The following is a 22,789-nucleotide window of genomic DNA, read 5'->3' as shown; positions in this document are numbered from 1 at the left end:
CCCCAGATTAGGGGTCTTGTATCGTACAGGTGGGTCATTACTCTGTGGGTAACATCTTCTCCTCTCTCTCCTCAGCCTGTAATTCCCACCAGTCCAACCAGTGGAAACACAACCCCGACGGGCACCATGGGCATGTCCGCTAAGCTGGACGGCTCCGCTCTCCATGATGTCTTCATTCTTTCTCCTGTGTCTGGACTTTATGGCCCCAGGTAATGACCTGAGCCCTGCCGCCATTACCTGCTGAGGAGCAACTTCCCAGAAGGCCGATAATGAGGAAGGCCGATATTCATTATAATGATGTCTGTAAAGATGATGAGAGTGATGATGGTATGTTTAAGGGCTCATTCACACGGGCTACAAAATCACGCAGGAGTTAGCTGCGTGAAAAAAAAAAATCGCAGCTAGTGCTGCAGAAAATCATCTGAATGGATGTTCTTCTGCAGCGCTATTTGTGAGTGTCAGGGCCATTCACACGGCCGGGACAGACCGAAAAGATGCACTGCTGTAGAGAGAGATGGAGGGAGTCCCCAGGGGAACCCCCTTCATTTCCGCGGCGGGGCTTCCCTTCATATCTTTCTCTCTTCAGTGAACGGAAGCTCTGCCGCGGAGATAAGAAGGGTTCCCCCAGGGCTTTCCAACATCGCTGGGGACTTCCTTCATCTCAGCGCAGATACCGGGGTTCCCCTGCAGGGGAGATTAAGGGATTCCCCAACAGCACAGATGCCAGGATTCTCCTGCAGGAAAGAAGGAGAGAGAGTGGATATCGCTCTATATTACCTGCAGGGGAACCCCTCTCTCCCCGCTACAGGGGAATTCCTTCTTTTCCAATGCAGGTTAACCCCAGCATCTGCTCTGCTGGGGAATTAATCTCCCTTTGCCGGCCAGCTCGCATAGTCTCCCATAAGAGTCTATGGAGGCTTCTGCGATTTTCTGTCAAAAGATAGGTCAAGATCTATTTTTCCATGCAGCAGGGAATTTCAGTCGCTGATGTCTCATCTTTTTTGTTGCGATTTTTTGATGCGGCTACAAATCGTTTGTCTGAAGGTTTCCATAGGAAACCATCGGTTCTATTAGGCCCGATTTATTGACGCATGTAACTTAGCTGCAGAAAATCGTCTGTGTGAACGAGACCTGAGGATGATGAGAGTGATGGTGGTATATATTAGGATGATGAGATTGATGATGTGTATTGGGATGATGTATATTAGGATGATGAGAGTGATGGTGGTATGTATTAGGATGATGATGGATATTATGTTGAGGAGGGGGAAGATGATGAAGATAATCATAAAAAGTGATTATAGGGATGATAGAGATGATATACAATATATTAGGATGATGATGGATATTTGGTGGTGATGATGATAGTAAGATGTATGATGACATGGTTACACATATCCGCCCCCTGTGTGTTGCATTATTTAACGTCTGATCGTTTGCTGTTTGCTTCCTGCAGGGACGACATTGGGATTGTTCCATGTGATGACATCAATAAATATGGCGTCAGCAAATCTGTGATGAAAGGCTCCGAGTCTCCCAGCTATTATCTCGAGCACGAGAGCGGCAAATATTACACATTCGTAGAAGGGGAGGGGCATGAAGTCGGCTCAGAATATGAGAGAGGTAGAACGACAGGGGTGCGGAGAAGAGAGAAGACACCGACTCACGGTACGATCTGAGCACTAATGCCCAGTGTATGGTAGTATATAATGTTCAGACCCCACCTGATGTAACTGCAGAATTCTGACTGCAGCTTTAGATGTGACTGGAGTGTAAGACATAATGTAACAGCAGAATAACAACTGTAGCTTTAGATGGAGTAACAGGAAATAAGTAACTACAACTCTGGATTTGATTGGAGTATAATATTTGCTATAACATTAGAATAATGGCTGCAGCTCTGGGTGTGACTGGAGTATAAGATGAATAAAGTAAAACTGCCGAGGAGCTCCTGATGCTATATGACCCTGTATAGTTCTCTGATAATTGCTAACGACCGCTCCCCTGTAAATCTTAATCGCAAGCGTTGTGTAAACTTCTATAAAATCACAATTGGGAGAATAAATGATAACGCTGCGCAGATCCTGAGACTTCGGAGCCGTGAGCGGCATCTGTCACGGGCAGCGTGTGAAGCGTGCGTGTCCGGGCCATGCAGCCAGAGCAGACGATTCATTCATCTGTTCACAATCGCGTAACCTCATCGGCCTCTGCGAGCGGGAAGCGACTGCGCTAATTAGGGCGAGCGTTATCTGCATTTAACATATAGCCTTTCTATAAATAGTCACCCGGCGTCTCCTCCATCTGCTCTGAACTCGCAGCTGGAGCTAAATAAAACACGGCGCCAAGAGAAAGCGGGCAGTTTAGTATTACCGGCAGCGAGGCGCATAATAATGGACATATCAGACGGGGAGGCGGATATCTTGGATAACTCCTCCAGGAAATGAGGATTGACAGGAAAAATATAAAATGTATTAAGTCAGAGGTGACATTACAGCCCGGAATATCTGAGTACTGCCTTATCTAAGACTAGGACATCATACCTCAGTACTAATTATCATATCTGAGCATATGAATGATATATGTCCCTACTGACTTATTATATCAGAATGACATCATATCCCAATACTGTCTTGTTCTCTCAGACTATGACATCATATCTAAGTACTTATTTATTAAAGGAGATGTCCCGCGCCGAAACGGGTTTTTTTTTTTTTTTAAACCCCCCCCCCGTTCGGCGCGAGACAACCCCGATGCAGGGGTTAAAAAACCCACCCGCACAGCGCTTACCTGAATCCCGGCGGTCCGGCGTCTTCATACTCACCTGCTGAAGATGGCCGCCGGGATCCTCTGTCTTCATGGACCGCAGGGCTTCTGTGCGGTCCATTGCCGATTCCAGCCTCCTGATTGGCTGGAATCGGCACGTGACGGGGCGGAGCTACACGGAGCTACACGGAGCCCCATAGAGAAGAGGAGAAGACCCGGACTGCGCAAGCGTGGCTAATTTGGCCATCGGAGGGCGAAAATTAGTCGGCACCATGGAGACGAGGACGCCAGCAACGGAGCAGGTAAGTATAAAACTTTTTATAACTTCTGTATGGCTCAGAATTAATGCACAATGTACATTACAAAGTGCATTATTATGGCCATGCAGAAGTGTATAGACCCACTTGCTGCCTCGGGACAACCCCTTTAAGTCAGCACTTCCAACAAATAAATGTGAAGGTGCATGTAAGCTACGGCTGCAACAAATGCAGTAACAGAGACACACGCCTCAGCACTCGGACACATTTAAAGGGGTTGTCCCGCGAAAGAAAGTGGAGTTATACACTTCTGTATGGCCATATTAATGCACTTTGTAATATACATCGTGCATTAATTATGAGCCATACAGAAGTTATTCACTTACCTGTTCCGTTGCTGGCGTCCTCGTCTCCATGGTGCCGTCTAATTTCAGCGTCTAATCGCCCGATTAGACGCGCTTGCGCAGTCCGGTCTTCTCCGTGTTGAATGGGGCCGCTCGTCCCGGAGAGCTGCTCCTCGTAGCTCCGCCCCGTCACGTGTGCCGATTCCAGCCAATCAGGAGGCTGGAATTGGCAATGGACCACACAGAGCCCACGGTGCACCATGGGAGAAGACCCGCGGTGCATCGTTGGTGAAGATACCGGCGGCCATCTTACTAAGGTAAGTAAGAAGTCACCGGAGCGCGGGGATTCGGGTAAGTACTAAACGGGTTTTTTTTTTAACTGATGCATTGGGTTTGTCTTGCGCCGAACGGGGGGCCTATTGACAAAAAAAAAAAACGTTTCGGCGCGGGACAACCCCTTTAATATCTAAATAAATTTGCATAAGCACCATACACACAGGCACTCTTTGATCAAAACACGTGGGCCCATCCGCCAGGTCCAGGTGACTGTTGGTTTTGGATTGGTCCTAACACTAGCGCACACATCTGCTGTGTATATTATGAGATAATATATCAGCTCTGAGATACATGAGGTCATTTGGAGATAATAACAGAAACAGATGCCTCAGCACTCAGACACATAAAGTTGTCATATATACTAGCCGCATAAACATACAAGGTTCTTAGTTCCTTTTGATCAAAGCATATGGGCCCATCCACCATGTCCAGGTAACCATTGCTTTCGGATGGGTTCTAACACTAACAGACACCTTACTTTGTGCCTGAGCCTCCCAATGGGACAGATGGGTGGATGCCTTTTATTAGCCCATATAGCTTGGCATTCTGCTTTCTTTTAATCCCTTTGGAGGCTTAGTCCCAAAGAGAGGTGTCTGTTAGCGTCCCATCTGAAAGCAGTGGTCACCTGGATGTGGCGGATGGGCCCAAGTATTGTGATCAAAATGTGCGCTAAGAACCTTGTATTCCTATGCAGTTAGTATATATACACTTATGCATTTTTCTTCAGTCCGAGTGCTGAGGCGTGTGTTTCTGACATCATCTCAGAATGACATCATACATATTATCTCATGTTGTATCATACTTCAGAGCTGATTTACAATACCCTGTAATACGACATCATATCTGAGCACTAACCTGTAGCCTCAGAATATGACCTCATATCCCACATCAGGGCTAAGTTAATCGTTTATGATCTTGCTGTCCTCTCCCACGGCCGTCTTATCACCCCAGAGCTCACCTATTATCTCACAATATGACATCATATGTCAGCGCTGACTTATTATCTCAGTATCAGGCCTCATATCTATAACTTCTTCCCACAGATGATCATAAAATGCTTATGACTTCTGACCCTGACAAACTCAGCTCTGCTACATCTGTACATGACCAGGCAGCTGTGTGAAATGTTATAATTCTCCTGTCAGCCCGCCGGTTATTATATAGTCGTATAAGGTTATTATAGCCTCTGATGGAGGACGCTGACAACATACAGACCTCACCCCGTGTGTCCATAATGTCTTCTTGATCCTGTGCACTGATCAAAAAGTATTCACACAGTCAGATGCTCTGACAGCGCCCCCTACTGTGGCAGCTGTGCTGTGACATCACAGCATGGAGTTGCTCTCTGCAGTGTCCTCAGTAGGGGTCTCACCGATTGAACAAGATGCGACGCTGCCCGGGAGGCTTCATATAGGACGGCAAACATGGAGAGGAGGCGAGGGGGTCACATGTACTAATAATAGCGGATTTAGCACCAAGAAAATTGGAAGGTGATTGGCAAGAATAGCGCTTCATCCGTTACAATACGTACGCGAGCAAATCTGGAGTGGATTATCTGACTGGTTGGATTTCTTCTTATGCCAATCTCCGAGGAGTGAGATATTTGTGTCACTAATTTGCACCTTTTTTAACCCTTGCATTTGAGTCTAAAATACATAAACCCCGCCCACTTCTCTTTTTTTAGAGTCAGAAGACAAATGGTGTAAATATTTGCTGTATTTTAGATGCAGATATTAAACCTGCGCAATTTCTGTTAAAAGCTGAATCATAAATGTGAGCCGCCGTGTCATCTCCTCATCGTCTCTGCTGAACTTGCGGTTTTGTGTTGCGCACATCTCACGCGCAGGTACCGGGATTAGACCGTTTTGGCAACTTGGTAAATTGTGGATCGTTACTGATCTGTAACAGCAAAAGTTTTGATCGTTGAGCCGCCATTACCATGTAAGCAAAACTATGTGGATACTTCAGTGCCTGAAAACTTCACCAGGCTGCAGCTATGGGGACCCTGGAGAGAGGACGCCCCCTATTGGTTACTTCCAACCCCTCTGTTACTGAGTGGGGGAACCTGTGCAGGACTCCCCTCCGTAGAAGATATGCAGTAGCCCAAGGGTCATCAAACCTCCCGGCCCTTCTGTTCTGGGTGGCAGAACTTGGCACCGTAATGGGGGCCCCAGTTTTAGCTCCACCATGGGGCACTGTCTCTTATATGAGCCTTTTCTTCCTCTGTGTATAACAGCCGTCTTTTCTCCCGGCAGGGGACCTGAGGCCGGTGTCAATGCCATCAGAATACAGCTGGATCGGAGACCCCAAGGAGCCCAATATGTATAAGAGAGGGAGCAGAGGTGAGTGTCAGCTCTTCAGCGCGGGCTCTATGACAAGTGACTGCGGAAGGAAGGGTTTCCTCTCACCTGTGGAGAAGCTAAGCTTATATGGTAGGGAATCGCTTAAAGGTGCAATGCGCAGCAAATAGAACCCATTGACTTCAATGGGTTGCTTTATAAAAAAAAAACATTTTCCGCGCAAATTTTGAGCGCAGGGGAAAAAATCCAATATACTTTATTTTCACACATATTCCCCGTCTGCGCAAAATTGTGCTCAGAACTGCGCAATTTTGCGGGGTTAAACAATACCACCCGAGCGCACCAAGTCAGCTCACCTGCCTACTAAGTAGCCTGTCCCGCATACTTAAATATGGCGCTGCTAGGACCATGCGATGTAAGCGGTCACATCAGCGCAATTAAGTACAATACAATGTAGTGATTCAGGCACAATAGCCCGCGATCATGCACCCTGCATAGCACATATATGTCCCGCGGTATATGTGCCTACACCCGTGTGCAGCCGCCCTAAGTAAGTATACCCCAGAGAGTTCTGGGAGAGGAGGGCGCTGATCTTGGGAGGTAATAGGTTGAGAGTTACGTAGTGGAAGGGGCCGAGTCTCTCAGCATGAGAGGAAGAAAAGTCCTCCAACTGCACGGAGCACTTCAGGAAAGGGTGCGCTGGTCTTGTGGGAGGTCACAGACTGAGAGTTAGGGCAGTTCACGCGGGCGTAAGCGCATTTCAGCTGCGTAAATATGCTTCATTTTTACGTGTCCAAAAATCGGTTACACCCACGTATTTTGCCTGTCCAGTGGGCTTTTTTGTGCGCAGATGCACTGCGTATTTGTGCACGCAAAAAAATTTCAGAAAATCACATTAAGTTCATGCGTAAATACACAACCAGTATACAGGCTTCTGCATATTTTCGCGTAATTTATGCATGCTCATCGATTTCAATGGGCTTCTACAGTGCATAATACACACCAAGCTAGGAAGGACATGCCGCAGATTTTTTTTTACTCAGTTGCACGAATAAAATACGCTTATGTGAACAAACCTATAGAAATCAATGGGTTCTATTGACTGCATAATATGCAGCGCAAATACGCTCATGTGAACAAGCCCCTTACACAGTAGGAGGAGCGGGGTCTCCACAGCACAGAGAATGTAGGGAGCGAGCTGATCTTGTGGGGGGGTCATAGACTGAGGGCTACATAGTACAAGGAGAGGGGTCTCCGCAGCACAGAGGATGTGATGAGCAGGCTGATTTTGTGGGGGGTCACGGACTGAGGGCTACATTGTACAAGGAGGGGGGGGAGGGAATCACCGCAGCACAGAGGATGTGAGGAGCGGGCTGATCTTGTGGGGGGTCACGGACTGAGGGCTACATAGTACAAGGAGAGGGGTCTCCACAGCACAGAGAATGTAGGGAGCGAGCTGATCTTGTGGGGGGGGGGGGGGGGTCATAGACTGAGGGCTACATAGTACAAGGAATGGGGTCTCCGCAGCACAGAGGGTGTGATGAGCAGGCTGATCTTGTGGGGGGTCACGGACTGAGGGCTACATAGTACAAGGAGCAGGGTATCTGCAGCACAGAGGATGTGAGGAGTGGGCTGATCTTGTGTGGGGGGGGGGGGGGGTCACAGACTAAGGGTTACATGTTGGTAGTAGCAGAGTCCCCAGCAGCACAGAGGACTCCAGATGCTAAGTAATTTCTGACTTTGGTCCCTACTGATTGTGGCGTGTGGGCGCTCTGTGGCAGGAACCTCACATGACGCGGTGTGTAGCTGCGCCTTTGGTTTTGTAGCCTCCACCCCCGGATGCTGCTCTGCTTACCTTTCTGTTTTCTGTCTTTTCATCCACTTCTATGTAACTGACTCTGAGAATTCGCTTCTGCGCTACCTGAGCGATGACAAGATCCTCGTGATCCAAGAAGAGCCGGTGCCCCAGAAGGACAACAAGAGGGACACGGGACGCCGATCCAGGAAAAAAGGCAAAAACCCGGGGAGCCCCAGTTATCCCATCAGCCCCTCAATGCTAACCTCAACGGGGAGGCTGGACCCCACTCAGCAGGATGCCCTGACCTTCTCCCTAGCCGAAAGTAACACGGTGCCGCTGTACCACGTGAGTACCCGCACTGCCCACAGGTGATGATGATGAAGGCTCAGGGTCTTCTCACCACATCCTCTCTCGTATCTCTCTCTTCTTCCATGCTTGTCTTCTGTAGTGATCTTCATCTTCTTGTCGTACATCTAGGATAAGCCGACGCTTCTGGTTGTTACGGCCGTATTCACACATCACGTTTTTTGCCACAATTTGCACAAAATTGTTGCAAAATGACATGATTCTTGCAAAACTGCAGCAAAAAGTCAACATGGCCACAATGTGATGACAGCCGGTGGCCACCAGTCGGGTAGTCGGTATTTGGGTGTTTGCTTTCCTTATTGGTCCAATTGTATCTTGCGACCATAAATGTTACATTCTGTTACAAAGTTGCGTTCACATTCCCAACAGGATGAGCGGATCCTGCAGTCCATCGGAAGCACCCGAGGTAGCGAAAAGTTCTCTCTGAACCGATCGCATTCTACGGTCACCCAGTCTTATGTAAATAAAGCTTAAAGTTTTTGCAATTGATGCATATTTTGAAGTCTCATTGATGGCGATGGCAAAAACTGGCATGGAAAATGGAAAAAGTAGGGACGAGTCACTTATTTTTTTCTGCGATGCATATTTAAAATGACGGGGACGCGGTTTCCCCCTCCAAATCAATGGGCGCTTATTGTAAGCATATTTTGGGGTGTACTTTGGCGCAGAATACGCACTAAAAAAATGCCATGTGAACATAACCTAAGGGTTTTTCCACAGCACAAAACCTGCAATGAATCTGCACCATAATCCATGTGTTACATGCGGACTGTCGGCGGATTTTGATGCAGATTTGCCACAGATTTCATCCTGCTCATTTAAAGGCATGAAATCCCCGCTCTAAAGCCGCGGCATAAATTAACGTACTGTGGATTTAAAATCAACCCACAAGTCAGTTCAAGCTGTGAATGTCGACCCCAGAATGGGGTGACAGTGCTCCGGTGATAACCTTTCAGCTGCGAGAAGTACTACATCTCTACAGGCTTTCAGCCTCTGAATGTAAAGCTGAATGTTCCCATGCATTGACAGCAAGCAGTGATCTTGAAATAAGTAATTGAAACACAACTTCTGCTAGAGAACTGCTGAGTCTTCATTATAATAATAGATATATTAAAGTGACCCTCCAGTTTCGTGACAAATTCTGTCCCCGAAGCGGCAGATGGAGGGGGTTTATTACCTATACTTGATCTTGTTGCCGGACCCCCCCCCCATTCCACTGGTTCCGGGCGCTGTTTTTGGACATCCAAGACAGCCGTGACCATGTTCTAACTAGACTGCGCACATCTTTGTGGTTCTCCAGCGCTGATCACATGAAGAGTGCTGGCCAATCACAGAGCAGGTATAGCGCATAGGAAGTCTTAAAGGGGTTGTACCAAAACGACGTTAACCCCTATATACAGCATAGAGCATACCTTGCTGATCAGCCGGGGTTTCAATGTTGTGACCCCCACCGATCTCGAGATCAGGGGACCCCATGTCTTCTGGTTTCCTCACTGAGAGGCTACTGTCCTACCCGCTGGGGACTGAATGGTGCGTTGGTCACAGAAGCATCAGCACTCTGATCACTTTCAGTGGGGCTGCGGAGATACCCAAGTGGCACCAGTTCGGGTATTTCCGTCAGGCCCATTGAAATGAACTGTGCATGCTGACGTCACTGCAGAGGGAGAAGCGACTCTCGCAATGACAGGTACAATGGGACTTGGGACTCCCATTCTCAAGACCCCCACTCATCAGCAAGTTATCCCCTATCCTGTGGATAACTTGTAATTATGGTACAACCCCATTAACACTCTGAATGCGCTAAAGATGATTAGGTAGTCTAAGGGTGGCAGCCGCCATCTTGGCTGGCCAAAAATGAAAATCAGAACTACTGAAAAGGAGGAATGGTGAGAAAATCTAATACGGGTCATATACCCCCTCCAGACAGAATCTTGTCCCAAACCCAGAGGGTCACTGTAACCTACAATTACATAAATCTAGACAGGTCCTCTACCGGCTATAAAATGGGCTGAGGTCTCTTTAAATGTAGATTAGAACTTTCTAGCACAATATAACTTCTTACTCCCGCCAGTCTGTTTCCTGCACTACATGTCGCTGTGTGCCGTCTCTTCCTGTCCCTCGCCCCCTCTCAGCAGCACCCCGCATAATACTGAAGTGACAGAGAGGAAGATCTATCACATGATAACTTCAAAGTCCCCGCTGGTGGCAGAACTACAGGATGTGATGGTAGAAGTCAGAGCAGTGCCAACGATGCCAGAGCAGCCGGGTCCAAGGAGAACTCAGTCTCCTCCAATGATAACACAATGCGGGGTCGTTATAATGTGGGGGTTATTATCATTACACCCCCCACACACAATGCCTGCTGCCAAGGCTGGGTGGCATCACTGGCACAACAGTCGCTCCTACTCATCATAAAATGGGACGTTCTACAGCTCCCTGACAATGGCGCACAATTATTAAGACTGGCGTACCATATGACGACCCAAGTAAAGGTGATAGTTGGAGTGATTGCGCCAAATGTATTGACTATTGCTCGCCACTTCATAAACCTGGCACATTTAGGTTCTGTTCACATCTGCCTTCTGTTGGCTTTCTGTTTTCAGTTCTGTCATCATAGGGGCAGAAAAACGGAAACAAATGTTTCCATTTAACTTCCCATTGATTTCTAGTTTGTGTCAGTCAGGTTTCTGTTTTTTTCACGGAAACAGTTGCGTAGTTTAGCACGCTTTATTTACGGCCTGGAAACAGGAAGCCTGATGGAAAGTCACCTTCTGTTTCTTTTTACATTGTCATCATTGGAAAACTGATGCATTATTCGCTCTGTTTAATGGATCCATTTTTCTTTGGCGCGTGCTGAGAAGGAAGATAGAAATACATTATTTGCACTAAAAACGGACCCGTCAGAACGCTGAACTGATACAAATGGAGGCTAACATTTCCGTTTCTGGATGGGTCCATCAACCGATCCTTAAAACCTCTGAAACGTTCGTTTCACTTTGGCGTCTGGTGTTAAACATGTTTACAGGATTGTAGAGAGATCCATTAAAAAGGGGAACCCGATTGCAGAATGTGAACAGAACCTGTTAGGCAGAAAATCAAATGTGCGCCTGCTGCGGAAGGGATTGATCTGCGACAAACTTTTGTGCCATTTTCAGACTTTCTACTTAAGAAATTTGAATATTCTCGCCATTTGACAAGTGATGAGGAAAATCATAATTTTTGGCACAAACCTGTTGCACATTATTTACAATGTCCTGCCGAAGTTTATGAGAAAGCCCTCTGCTTGCTGTCAGTGCCGAGGAGGACAACCTATATATGTAATCGTGTTCCCACAACTGATAGTCTGTTACAATGTATTAGTCCTCTGTGAGCTAGGTGAGATTATTTCCATTTATTGACAGCAAACAGAGATTTTGTACTTTCAATTCCCTGACATTTTCAAGATCTTTGCTTGAAAACCTCTTCTAAAAATGTGCTTCCCCGACAGCCGTAGCTGTAGCCTGAGGATAGAAATGAGAATGGTTCCATTCACTGACAGCAAACAGTTATATTGGGGAAACTATAAGGCTGTATGCATATGGGTGTTTTTCTTTCAGTCCTAAAAAAATGTGTCAGGTTTTTTTGTGCAATTTTCATGTGATTTGCATGTATTTTTGAAATTTTCATACACAATTTCCATTTGTTTTGCAATCGTTTTTCACGCACGTAAAAAAACAAACAAAACACAAAACGTATCAGTGTACAGCATTGGGGAATTCCTCCAGCCCCGCTACTGGGCAATTCTCCAGCAGCAGGGGGCAGTAAGGGTCTCTCTCCACCTCTCTCCCCAGTATTGAGTTCTACAAGGGATTTCCCCATAGCAAGGAAAGACAGGGGGTGGGGATAAAGGGCTTCTACAAGAGCGTGGGGGGAGAGGATGGGGCTAGAGGAATCTAGCCCCACTCCCTCTCTCCTTCCTATAGGAATTCCTGTGAGAAGCCCTCTAGCCATGCCCTCTCTCTCTGCACTATGGGAATATTCCTTGGGGATCCCCTGTAGCTCTGCCCCCTCTCTCTCTGCACTGTGGGGATATCCCTCAGGGATCCCCCTAGCAGGGAGAGAGTGCAGGGCTATGGGTTAAGCCCCCACAGCAGGGAGAGAGAGAGTGGGGCTATGGGTTAATCCCCCACAGCAGGGAGAGAGAGCGCGGGGCTATGGGTTAATCCCCTACAACAGGGAGAGAGAGAGTAGGGCTATGGGTTAATCCCCCACAGCAGGGAGAGAGAGGGGCCAGGGTTAGAGGGTTTCTCCGATAGCGTAGGGGGGGAGAGGATGGGGCTAGAGGGATCTAGCCCCACCTCCTCTCTCCTTCCTATGGGAATCCCTGTGAGAAGCCCTCTAGCCATGCCCCCTCTCTGTGCACTATGGGAATTTCCCCTGGGGATCCCCTGTAGCCCTGCTCCCTCTCTCTCTGCACTATGGGGATATCCCTCGGGGATCCCCCTAGCAGGGAGAGAGCGTGGGGCTTCAGGTTAATCTCCCACAGCGGGGAGAGAGTGGGGCTATGGGTTAATCCCCCACAGCAGGGAGAGAGACAACGGGGCTATGAGTTAATCCCCCACAGCAGGAAGAGAGAGAGTGGGGCTATGGGTTAACTCCCCGCAGCAGGGAGAGAGACAACGGGGCTATGGGTTTATCCCCCACCGCAGGCAGAGAGACAATGGGGCTATGGGTTAATCCCCCACAGCAGGGAGAGACAACGGGGCTATGGGTTAATCCCCTGCTGTCTCTCCCTGCTATGGGGAAATCCCAAAGCCCTGCTGGGCTTCTTCTCTCTCTCTTACTAGAGCAGCTGCGCTTTTTTTGAATTTTGGGTCTTCTGCTCGTGAAAAATTGCCACGCGTTTTTCATGCGCCTATACTGCACTAAAATGACACCCCGTGTGAAAGAGCCTTTAGGCTTTATTCACAATGCATTTTTTCCGTTGGCCGGCGTATTTACGTGGGTTAATAGCTGCGTATATACGCTCATGTGAATAAAACCTTAAACTGCTTTTTTTTGCAGGCTCTTGATAATCCTTCTGCCTGGGGCCCCAGGGTCGGCAGTTGTGGCCCTTGAATACGCACACATACCCTGGCATCTGCTCGCTCACATTGCACTCTTGCACTCTCCCTGCACGGTTTTTCCTTTGTGCCGTGCAGCTGCTCACAAACACACGAAAAGCCCAATCTGTCACAATGAATATCAGTCCTCATCTGCTCCGCGCCGGCCGCCCCCCGTGCCGCTGCCCCCTGAGACAGATCCATCCTGACAGGTTTTATGCAGCCGTAAAACAGCCATTAATGAAACTGTAATCATCGGCGCGGCGCCCAGGACACGAAATACCAGGAAAAACTGATTTCTGCTCCTCTGAAACCTTAAGTCCTGAGCGCAGAATGTGATGCGGCCAGCGGCAATGTCAGCCGCTCGGAATCGTGTCCTTGTGTCTACAGACAATGACTTCATCTGCGGAAGGAAAGGCTAATAATGAGAAATGATAACTGCATCTCACAGGTTCACAGAAGGTGACGGAGGAGATAAGAATCGTCGTATAGCGCCAACATATTCTGCAGCGCTGTACAAATCAGAGGGAGCGTTACAGAGAAACAAACTACCGGTAATGGACAATAGAGGGCACAAGAGCTTACAGTCTGTGAGGAAATAGGGGGACACAAGAGCTTACAGTCTATAGGAAGGAAATGGGGGGACATGAGCTTACAGTCTATAGGAAGGAAATAGGGGGACACAAGAGCTTACAGTCTATGAGGAAATAGGGGGACACAAGAGCTTACAGTCTATAGGAAGGAAATGGGGGGACATGAGCTTACAGCCTATGAGGAGGAAATAGGGGGGGACACAAGAGCTTACAGTCTATTTGGAAACAAGGCAAACGAGCTACAGTCTGAGGAAATAGGGGGACACAAGAGCTTACAGTCTATGAGGAAATAGGGGGGACACAAGAGCTTACAGTCTATGAATATATAGGGTGACACAAGGTAGCAGTGCTGGTGCTCTATGATGGTCAGCCATCTGTTTTAGTGGGTAGTATACATAATGCTGTAGTTGCTGCTCACCAGCTGCTGTGTACATGTATGAGAGGTATTGGGGTCTATGGGGGGACACAGTGGGATAAAGGGATCAGAGGGAGACTACAGAAGAGGGGTAAACAGGGAGGAGTTAGCTGAGGGGGTTTGATCGTCCCCCCCTATAGACATATTTAGGCCTAGCTAATAACTGTGGATATTGGTGATTGCCTGGGGTAGCACATTCCAGAGGACTGGAGCAGCTCAGGAGAGATTCAGATTATGGAGGATATTGGTGCGAGAGCACGGGTAGACCGAGATGAGGGAGGGGATTTAGGGATGAGAGACATGACTATAAATTGTATTCTATAGTGGTTAGGAAACTGGTGCAGTGACCGGCACAGAGTAGAAGCATCATTTTAGTGCTTGGCACAGGGCATAGGCAGTGTTATAGAGCCTAGTACAGGATGGAGTATCAGTACAGCAACTGGCACTGCGTGGAGGCATTTCTATAGTGCCTGGCATAGGGTGTGAGCATTGGTGTAGTGCCTTGAACAGGGTGAAGGCTGTGTTATGGTGCCTGGCACAGGGTGGAGTGTCGGTGCAGTGACTGGCACAGGGTGAAGGCATTGTTACATTGCCCGTTGCAGCGTGGTGTATCGGTGCAGCGACTGGCACAAAGTGAAGGCAGTGTTATAGTGCTGGCACAGGGTGGAGTATCGGTGTAGGCAGTGTTATAGTGCTGGCATAGGGTGGAATATTGGTGTAGTGCCTGGCACAAGATAAAGGCAGTGTTATAGTGCCTGGCGCATAGTGGCGTATTGGTGTAGTGACTGGCACAGGGTGAAGGCAGTGTTATAGTGCCTAGTACAGGGTGGAGTATCGGTGCAGTGACTGGCACAGGATGAAGGCAGTGTTATAGTGCCTGGTGCAGGGTGTAGGCATCGGTTAGTGCCTGGGACAGGGTTAATGCAGTGTTACAGTGCCCGTCGCAGCATGGTATATCGTTGCAGCAACTTGCACAGGGTGGAGGCAGTGTTATAGTGCCTGCCGCAGGGTGATGTATCGGTGCAGCGACTGGCACAGGGTGAAGGCAGTGTTATAGTGCTCGCACAGGGTGGAGTATCGGTGTAGTGCCTGGCACAAGGTGAAGGCAGTGTTATAGTGCCTGGCGCAGGGTGGAGTATCGGTGTAGTGCCTGGCACAGGGTAAAGGTAGTGTTATATTGCCTAGTACAGGGTGGAGTATCAATGCAGTGACTGGCACAGGATGAAGGCAGTGTTATAGTGCCTGGTGCAGTGTGTAGGCATGGGTTAGTGCCTGGCAAAGGGTAAGTGCAGTCTTATAGTGCCTGGGACAGGGTATAAGAATCAGTTAGTGCCTGTCACAGGATGAAGGCAGTGTTATAGTGCCTGGTGCAGGGTGTAGGCATCGGTTAGTACCTGGTGCAGGGTGGAGGCAGTGTTATAGTGCCTGGCGCAGGGTGGAGTATCGGTGTAGTGCCTGACACAGGGTGAAGGCAGTGTTATATTACCTAGTACAGGGTGGAGTATCGATGCAGTGACTGGCACAGGATGAAGGCAGTGTTATAGTGCCTGGTGCAGTGTGTAGGCATGGGTTAGTGCCTGGCATAGGGTAAGGGCAGTCTTATAGTGCCTGGGGCAGGGTATAAGAATCGGTTAGTGCCTGGCACAGGATGAAGGCAGTGTTATAGTGCCTGGTGCAGGGTGTAGGCATCGGTTAGTGCCTGGTGCAGGGTGTAGGCATCGATTAGTGCCTGGCACAGGGTGAAGGCAGTGTTATAGTGCCTGGTGCAGGGTGTAGGCATCGGTTAGTGCCTGGTGCAGGGTGGAGGCAGTGTTATAGTGCCTGGTGCAGGGTGTAGGCATCGGTTAGTGCCTGGTGCAGGGTGGAGGCAGTGTTATAGTGCCTGGCACAGGGTAGGGGATCAGTGCAGTGACTAGCACAGGGTGAAGGCAGTGTTACAGTGCCTGTCACAGGGTGGTATATCAGTGCAACGACTGGCACAGGATGGATTCAGTGTTATAGTGCTGGCACAGGGTGAAATATCGGTGCAGTGCCTGGCACAGGGTGATGGCAGTATTATAGTGCTGGAACAGGGTGGAATATCGGTGTAGTGTTTGGCACAAGGTGAAGGCAGTGTTCTAGTGCTGGCACAAGGTGGAGTATCGGTGTACTGCCTGGCACAAGGTTGAGGTAGTGTTACAGTGCCTATCGCAGCATGGTGTATCGGTGCAGCGACTGGCACAGGGTGGAGGCAGTGTTATAGTGCTGGCACAGGGTGGAGTATCGGTGTAGTGCCTGGCAAGGATGAAGGCAGTGTTATAGTGCTGTAACCGGGTGGAGTATCAGTGTAGGCAGTGTTAAATTATTGGAACAGGTTGGAGTATCGGTGTAGTGCCTGGCACAAGGAGAAGGCAGTGTTATAGTGCCTGGCGCAGGGTGGAGTATCAGTTTAGTGCCTGGCACAGGGTGAAGGTAGTGTTATATTGCCTAGTACAGGGTGGAGTATCGATGCAGTGACTGGCACAGGATGAAGGCAGTGTTATAGTGCCTGGTGCAGTGTGTAGGCATGGGTTAGTGCCTGGCAAAGGGTAAGTGCAGTCTTCTAGTGCCTTGGGCAGGGTATAAGAATCGGTTAGTGCCTGGCACAGGATGAAGGGAGTGTTATAGTGCCTGGTGCAGGGTGGAGGCAGTGTTATAGTGCCTGGCGCAGGGTGGAGTATCGGTGTAGTGCCTGACACAGGGTGAAGGCAGTGTTATATTGCCTAGTACAGGGTGGAGTATCGATGCAGTGACTGGCACAGGATGAAGGCAGTGTTATAGTGCCTGGTGCAGTGTGTAGGCATTGGTTAGTGCCTAATGCAGGGTGTAGGCATCGGTTAGTGCCTGGCACAGGGTGAAGGCAGTGTTATAGTGCTGGCACAGGGTGGAGTATTGGTGTAGTGCCTGGCACAGTGTAAAGGCAGTGTTATATTGCCTGGCACAAGGTGGAGTATCGGTGTAGTGCCTGGCACAGGGTGAAGGTAGTGTTATATTGCCTAGTACAGGGTGGAGTATCGATGCAGTGACTGGCACAGGATTAAGACAGTGTTATAGTGCCTGGCACAGGGTGAAAATCGCGGGTAGTAGCAATGCGATGCTGCATTTTTCACCTAGAAAAGTGCATCACTGATGCTACAAGATCACATGTACATGGCAGCGATACGGCTGTCGCCCCGGGTGGAAGAGGCCTCAGAGGGGAATTATGTATTTTCAAGCAGTTACATTTTAGTGGTGATTTAGTTTGTGTGTTTAAGGCCGTGTTCAGACAGATTAACCCCTTGGATGCCACAATGACAACGTCTCCTAACCAATACACTATGTTGACAGAATTGCCCCCCCACCAGTCCTGCGCTGCCAGGTGATGTGCAGCATTAGGTATAAGGCCTCTTTCACACAACCGTATGCGTTTTTACACTCGGCCAATCGCGGCTAAAAATTGCATGAATGAAGAATAGCAGCGATCCAGTCCTGATCTTAATTAGCGTATTCTTGACCATTCACACGGTTGGCTGTGGCGTATCAGCGAAAAAATACGCTGCAGTGCGGAAATCCCTCGGTTGGCAGAAATCCTTGGAATGACGATCCTCCATCAGCCCCATCACTCCCCTCGAAGAGTGGTGGCAAATCCCTCCGCACATCTATGGGAATTTGGTGGAAAGTGGCCACGGAGGGTGACTGCAGTCATTAAAGCCAAAGGAGGCCAAAATTGTACTGAAAAGTGGGAATAAAATCCAATTTCACCCCTTCTGTGTCCAGTATGTGAGCAGCTGCAGACTAATCCGAGCGCTGCACCTCTCCTTCCTGGATAAACGATCCTCAGATTTCCACCCGGAGCCGTCAGCCATAATATACGATCAGTTTTACAGCATCAAGGTCAATGCGGTAACCATGGCGGCTGCCAAGATGTCTTCAGTATTGGCCGCTCATCATAGTTATGGGGCAGCACTGCCCTCCGTCCCTCAGCTTCATCCCCACAACATTTCACATCTTCCCCAAACAAGATATTAACGTAACATCTCAAGTAACTGGTCTCCATGCCATCACCTGCACCTCACATCTTCCACAATGCACTGCAGCCGTCATGTCACCTGCAGACACTGAACCAGCAGAATGGGCTGCAGCCCTGCTATTCCAGTCCTCACCAGCAGGGGCCCGGGTCATTGAATTTAGGGGATATTGGGGGCTGTAGTAGTCATCAGCCCCTGATGATAGAAACAGAAATCTGTGACCACAACTTCAAGATGGAAATTTCTAAAAATAAGGTATAAGCAGCTGCATGCGATGCCAGCCTGCGGGGTCACCGCAAAACTGCAAGCCCCCAGATAATTCTGTGCTGGAAAGGGGAAGTATGAACGCCCACTACCAGCTAATCGGTGATGAGGAGACTATCAGTCACAGGCTGTTGGTCTGGGCACAGATTTGAGCTTGTGCCACTGATCCCGGCTATTGGAGGCTTTGTGCTTAGCTGGGGAGTTCAGAGTCACGCTGCTCATTAACCCTTCCTGCGCTGTGGCTCCTTCCTTGCCCGCTTCCTCTTTCTGTAGTTCTTTACGTAAAGTTCCCAGGATGCTGCAACGGAGGCGTTCAGGTCATGAGACGCTGAGTAGCTGCAACATTATTACACTCACTTTGTAATAGCACATAATCGTGGGTGGTCCTCGCAATGGGACCCTTCATGGAAAGAGACGTGGGATGGTAACAAAGTGGTGGGGTGTGACCAGTCCCACTTTCCCAAATCGGCTAACTTGCATTTCAAAATTCATTTACAGATGCACCAGGGGTCCAAGATGACCCAGTGGAGGGTCCAAAACTATTCTGTCAGATACAAAAGGCCCATCAGTGACCTTGAAAAAGATTGTACTTATACTTTAAAGAGGCACAGATATGTAATGGTTACAGTTATGGTGAGGCACATATGTATAATGCTTACAGTGAGGCACAGATGTATAATAGCTATAGTTATGCTGAGGCACATATGCATAATGGTTACAGTTATGGTGTCACACAAATGTATATAATAGTTATAGTAAGGCACATATGTATAATGCTTACAGTGAAGCACAGATGAATAATGGTTATAGTTATGGTGACGCACATATGTATAATGCTTGCAGTGAGGCACAGATGCATAATGGTTGCAGCTGCACTGAGGCATGGATGTAAAATGCTATAGCTGTAGTGAGGCAAAGAAGTAAAAGTTACAGCTACGATGAGGTATAGATGCATAATGGTTACAGCTATGGAAAGGCATAGATGTATAATGATTAGAGATGAGCGAGCACCAAAATGCTTGGGTGCTCGTTATTCGGGACGAACTTTTCGCGATGCTCGAGGGTTCGTTTCGAGTAACGAACCCCATTGAAGTCAATGGGCGACCCGAGCATTTTTGTATTTCGCCGATGCTCGCTAAGGTTTCCTTTTGTGAAAATCTGGGCAATTCAAGAAAGTGATGGGAACGACACAGCAACGGATAGGGCAGGCGAGGGGCTACATGTTGGGCTGCATCTCAAGTTCACAGGTCCCACTATTAAGCCACAATACCGGCAAGAGTGGGCCCCCCCCTCCCAAAAACTTTTACTTCTGAAAAGCCCTCATTAGCAATGCATACCTTAGCTAAGCACCACACTACCTCCAACAAAGCACAATCACTGCCTGCATGACACTCCGCTGCCACTTCTCCTGGGTTACATGCTGCCCAACCGCCCCCCCTCCCCCCCACAGCGCACACCAAAGTGTCCCTGCGCAGCCTTCAGCTGCCCTAATGCCTCACCACCCTCATGTCTATTTAGAAGTGCGTCTGCCATGAGGAGGAACCGCAGGCACACACTGCAGAGGTTGGCACGGCTAGGCAGCGACCCTCTTTAAAAGTGGCGGGGCGATAGCCCACAATGCTGTACAGAAGCAATGAGAAATAGAATCCTGTGCCACCGCCATCAGGAGCTGCACACGTGGGCATAGCAATGGGGAACCTATGTGCCACACACTATTCATTCTGTCAAGGTGTCTGCATGCCCCAGTCAGACTGGTAATATGTACCTTAACAGTAACCGCGTTGGTGGTAAGGTGGTGGTGACTGCGGACCTAGTAGCGCGGTTTTATTTTGTTGGTTTTCGGAATGTGGCCAGGATTAAGTGGGCCGTGGCGGGGGGATGGTGGGGGGTCTCTCTGGTAGTGTCGGTAAAGGTGAAATTCTTGGACTGCCACCAGACGAACCAATGCAAAGGCATTTGCCAAGAATGTTTGTTTTCCCTGTTGGAGGAGGAGGGGGATGTTTTTGAGGCACTACGTGTCCTCTCCACGTGTCCGTGGTTATATGCACCTTAACAGTAACCGCGTTGGTGGTAATGTGGTGGTGACTGCGGACCTAGTAGCACGGTTGTATTTTGTTGGTTTTCGGAATGCGGCCAGGATTAAGTGGGTCGTGGCGGGGGGATGGTGTGGGGGCTCTCTTGTTGTGTCGGTAAAGGTGAAATTCTTGGACTGCCACCAGACGAACCAATGCAAAGGCATTTGCCAAGAATGTTTGTTTTCCCTGTTGGAGGAGGAGGGGGATGTTTTTGAGGCACTACGTGTCCTCTACACGTGTCCGTGGTTATATGCACCTTTACAGTAACCGCGTTGGTGGGAAATGGCCTCGCCGCCATCATGTCTTTGGGAAGCCTCTGTTTCCACACCCCAGAGACATACCATTAGCAGCGGTATAGGCAGAGCCCAGAATTCGTAACATTTCAGCCGTAGCATTAGGACAGGCCCCACTAACATATCACTAGCAGCATTATAGCGGGAGCGCCGTCTTCGTTCCATGTCAGCAATAGTAGCACTCAAGACAGGCCCCACTAACAATTCCGAAGCAGCAGTATAGTGGGAGCGCAGTCTTCGTTCCATTTCAGTAGCTGCAGTATAGCCAAGGCCCAAGTTACATTTATGTAGCTAAAGTGTAGGCCAACCCCACACACCTTTCTGTACCATGAGTGCAGGCGAAGAACATACAAATTGCTATGATTACACTGTAGGTGATGGCCCCAAAAAATTGATGTACCAACAGTCCTAATGTACCTCAGTAAAAATTGGCCATGCCCAACCAAGATGGCAGGTGAAACCCATTAATCGCTTTGGTTAATGTGGCTTAAGTGGTAACTAGGCCTGGAGGCAGCCCAGTTTAACGAAAAATTGGTTCAAGTTAAAGTTCCAACGCTTTTAAGAGCATTGAAACATATAAAAATTGTTTCGAAAAATTAGATGAGTGAGCCTTGTGGCCCTAAGAAAAATTGCCCGTTCAGCGTGATTACCTGAGGTTTCAGGAGGAGGAGCAGGAGGAGGAATATTAGACACAGATTGATGAAGCAGAAATGTTGAGAGAGAACGTAGCTTCCATCCGCGGGTGCATAATACGTATTGCTTACGTATCGCTGCTGTCCGCTGGTGGAGAAGAGAAGTCTGGGGAAATCCAGGCTTTGTTCATCTTGATGAGTGTTAGCCTGTTGGCACTGTCGGTTGACAGGCGGGTACGCTTATCTGTGATGATTCCCCCAGCCGCACTAAACACCCTCTCCGACAAGACGCTAGCCGCAGGACAAGCAAGCACCTCCAGGGCATACAGCGCTAGTTCAGGCCACGTGTCCAGCTTCGACACCCAGTAGTTGTAGGGGGCAGAGGCGTCTCCGAGGATGGTCGTGCGATCGGCTACGTACTCCCTCACCATCCTTTTACAGTGCTCCCGCCGACTCAGCCTTGACTGGGGAGCGGTGACACAGTCTTGCTGGGGAGCCATAAAGCTGGCCAGGCCCTTAAAGACTGTTGCACTGTCTGGGCTGTACATTCTGCTCGATCTACGCACCTCCCCTGCTACCTAGCCCTCGGAACTGCGCCTTCTGCCACTACCGCTGTCGGATGGGAATTTTACCATCAGCTTGTCCGCCAGGGTCCTGTGGTATAGCAACACTCTCGAAACCCTTTCCTCTTCGGGAATGAGACTGGGAAGGTTCTCCTTATAGCGTGGGTCGAGCAGTGTGTACACCCAGTAATCCGTAGTGGCCAGAATGCGTTGAATGCGAGGGTCACGAGAAAGGCATCCTAACATGAAGTCAGCCATGTGTGCCAGGGTACCTGTACGCAACACATGGCTGTCCGCACTAGGAAGATCACTTTCAGGATCATCCTCCTCCTCCTCCTCCTCCTCCTCCTCCTCCTCCTCCTCAGGCCATACACGCTGAAATGATGACAGGCAAGCAGCATGGGTACCGTCAGCAGTGGGCCAAGCTGTCTCTTCCCCCTCCTCCTCATCCTCCTCATCCTCCTCCTCCTCCTCCTGAACGCGCTGAGATATAGACAGGAGGGTGCTCTGACTATCCAGCGACATACTGTCTTCCCCCGGCTCTGTTTCCGAGCGCAAAGCGGCTGCCTTTATGGTTTGCAGGGAACTTCTCAAGATGCATAGCAGAGGAATGGTGACGCTAATGATTGCAGCATCGCCGCTCACCACCTGGGTAGACTGATCAAAGTTTCGAAGGACCTGGCA

At 49.0% G+C, this 22,789-nt stretch overlaps 1 protein-coding gene across 1 annotated transcript in view; it reads left to right on the top strand.

The window, feature by feature from the left end:
- LOC136580683 (connector enhancer of kinase suppressor of ras 2-like) overlaps positions 1 to 22,789 on the top strand; it is a 441,969-nt gene that overhangs the window by 364,634 nt on the left and 54,546 nt on the right. The window contains exons 10-13 of the mRNA XM_066581463.1: positions 76 to 209; positions 1,457 to 1,668; positions 2,481 to 2,482; positions 7,904 to 8,143. Of these exons, the coding sequence (XP_066437560.1) occupies positions 76 to 209; positions 1,457 to 1,668; positions 2,481 to 2,482; positions 7,904 to 8,143 (588 nt within the window). The remainder of the gene's footprint in view (positions 1 to 75; positions 210 to 1,456; positions 1,669 to 2,480; positions 2,483 to 7,903; positions 8,144 to 22,789) is intronic.

Source organism: Eleutherodactylus coqui, chromosome 10 (assembly GCF_035609145.1).
Source record: "Eleutherodactylus coqui strain aEleCoq1 chromosome 10, aEleCoq1.hap1, whole genome shotgun sequence".
Taxonomy (NCBI): Eukaryota; Metazoa; Chordata; class Amphibia; order Anura; family Eleutherodactylidae; genus Eleutherodactylus; species Eleutherodactylus coqui.
The sequence above is the reverse complement of the archived record's forward strand: the minus strand, read 5'-3'. Positions and strand labels throughout refer to the sequence as shown.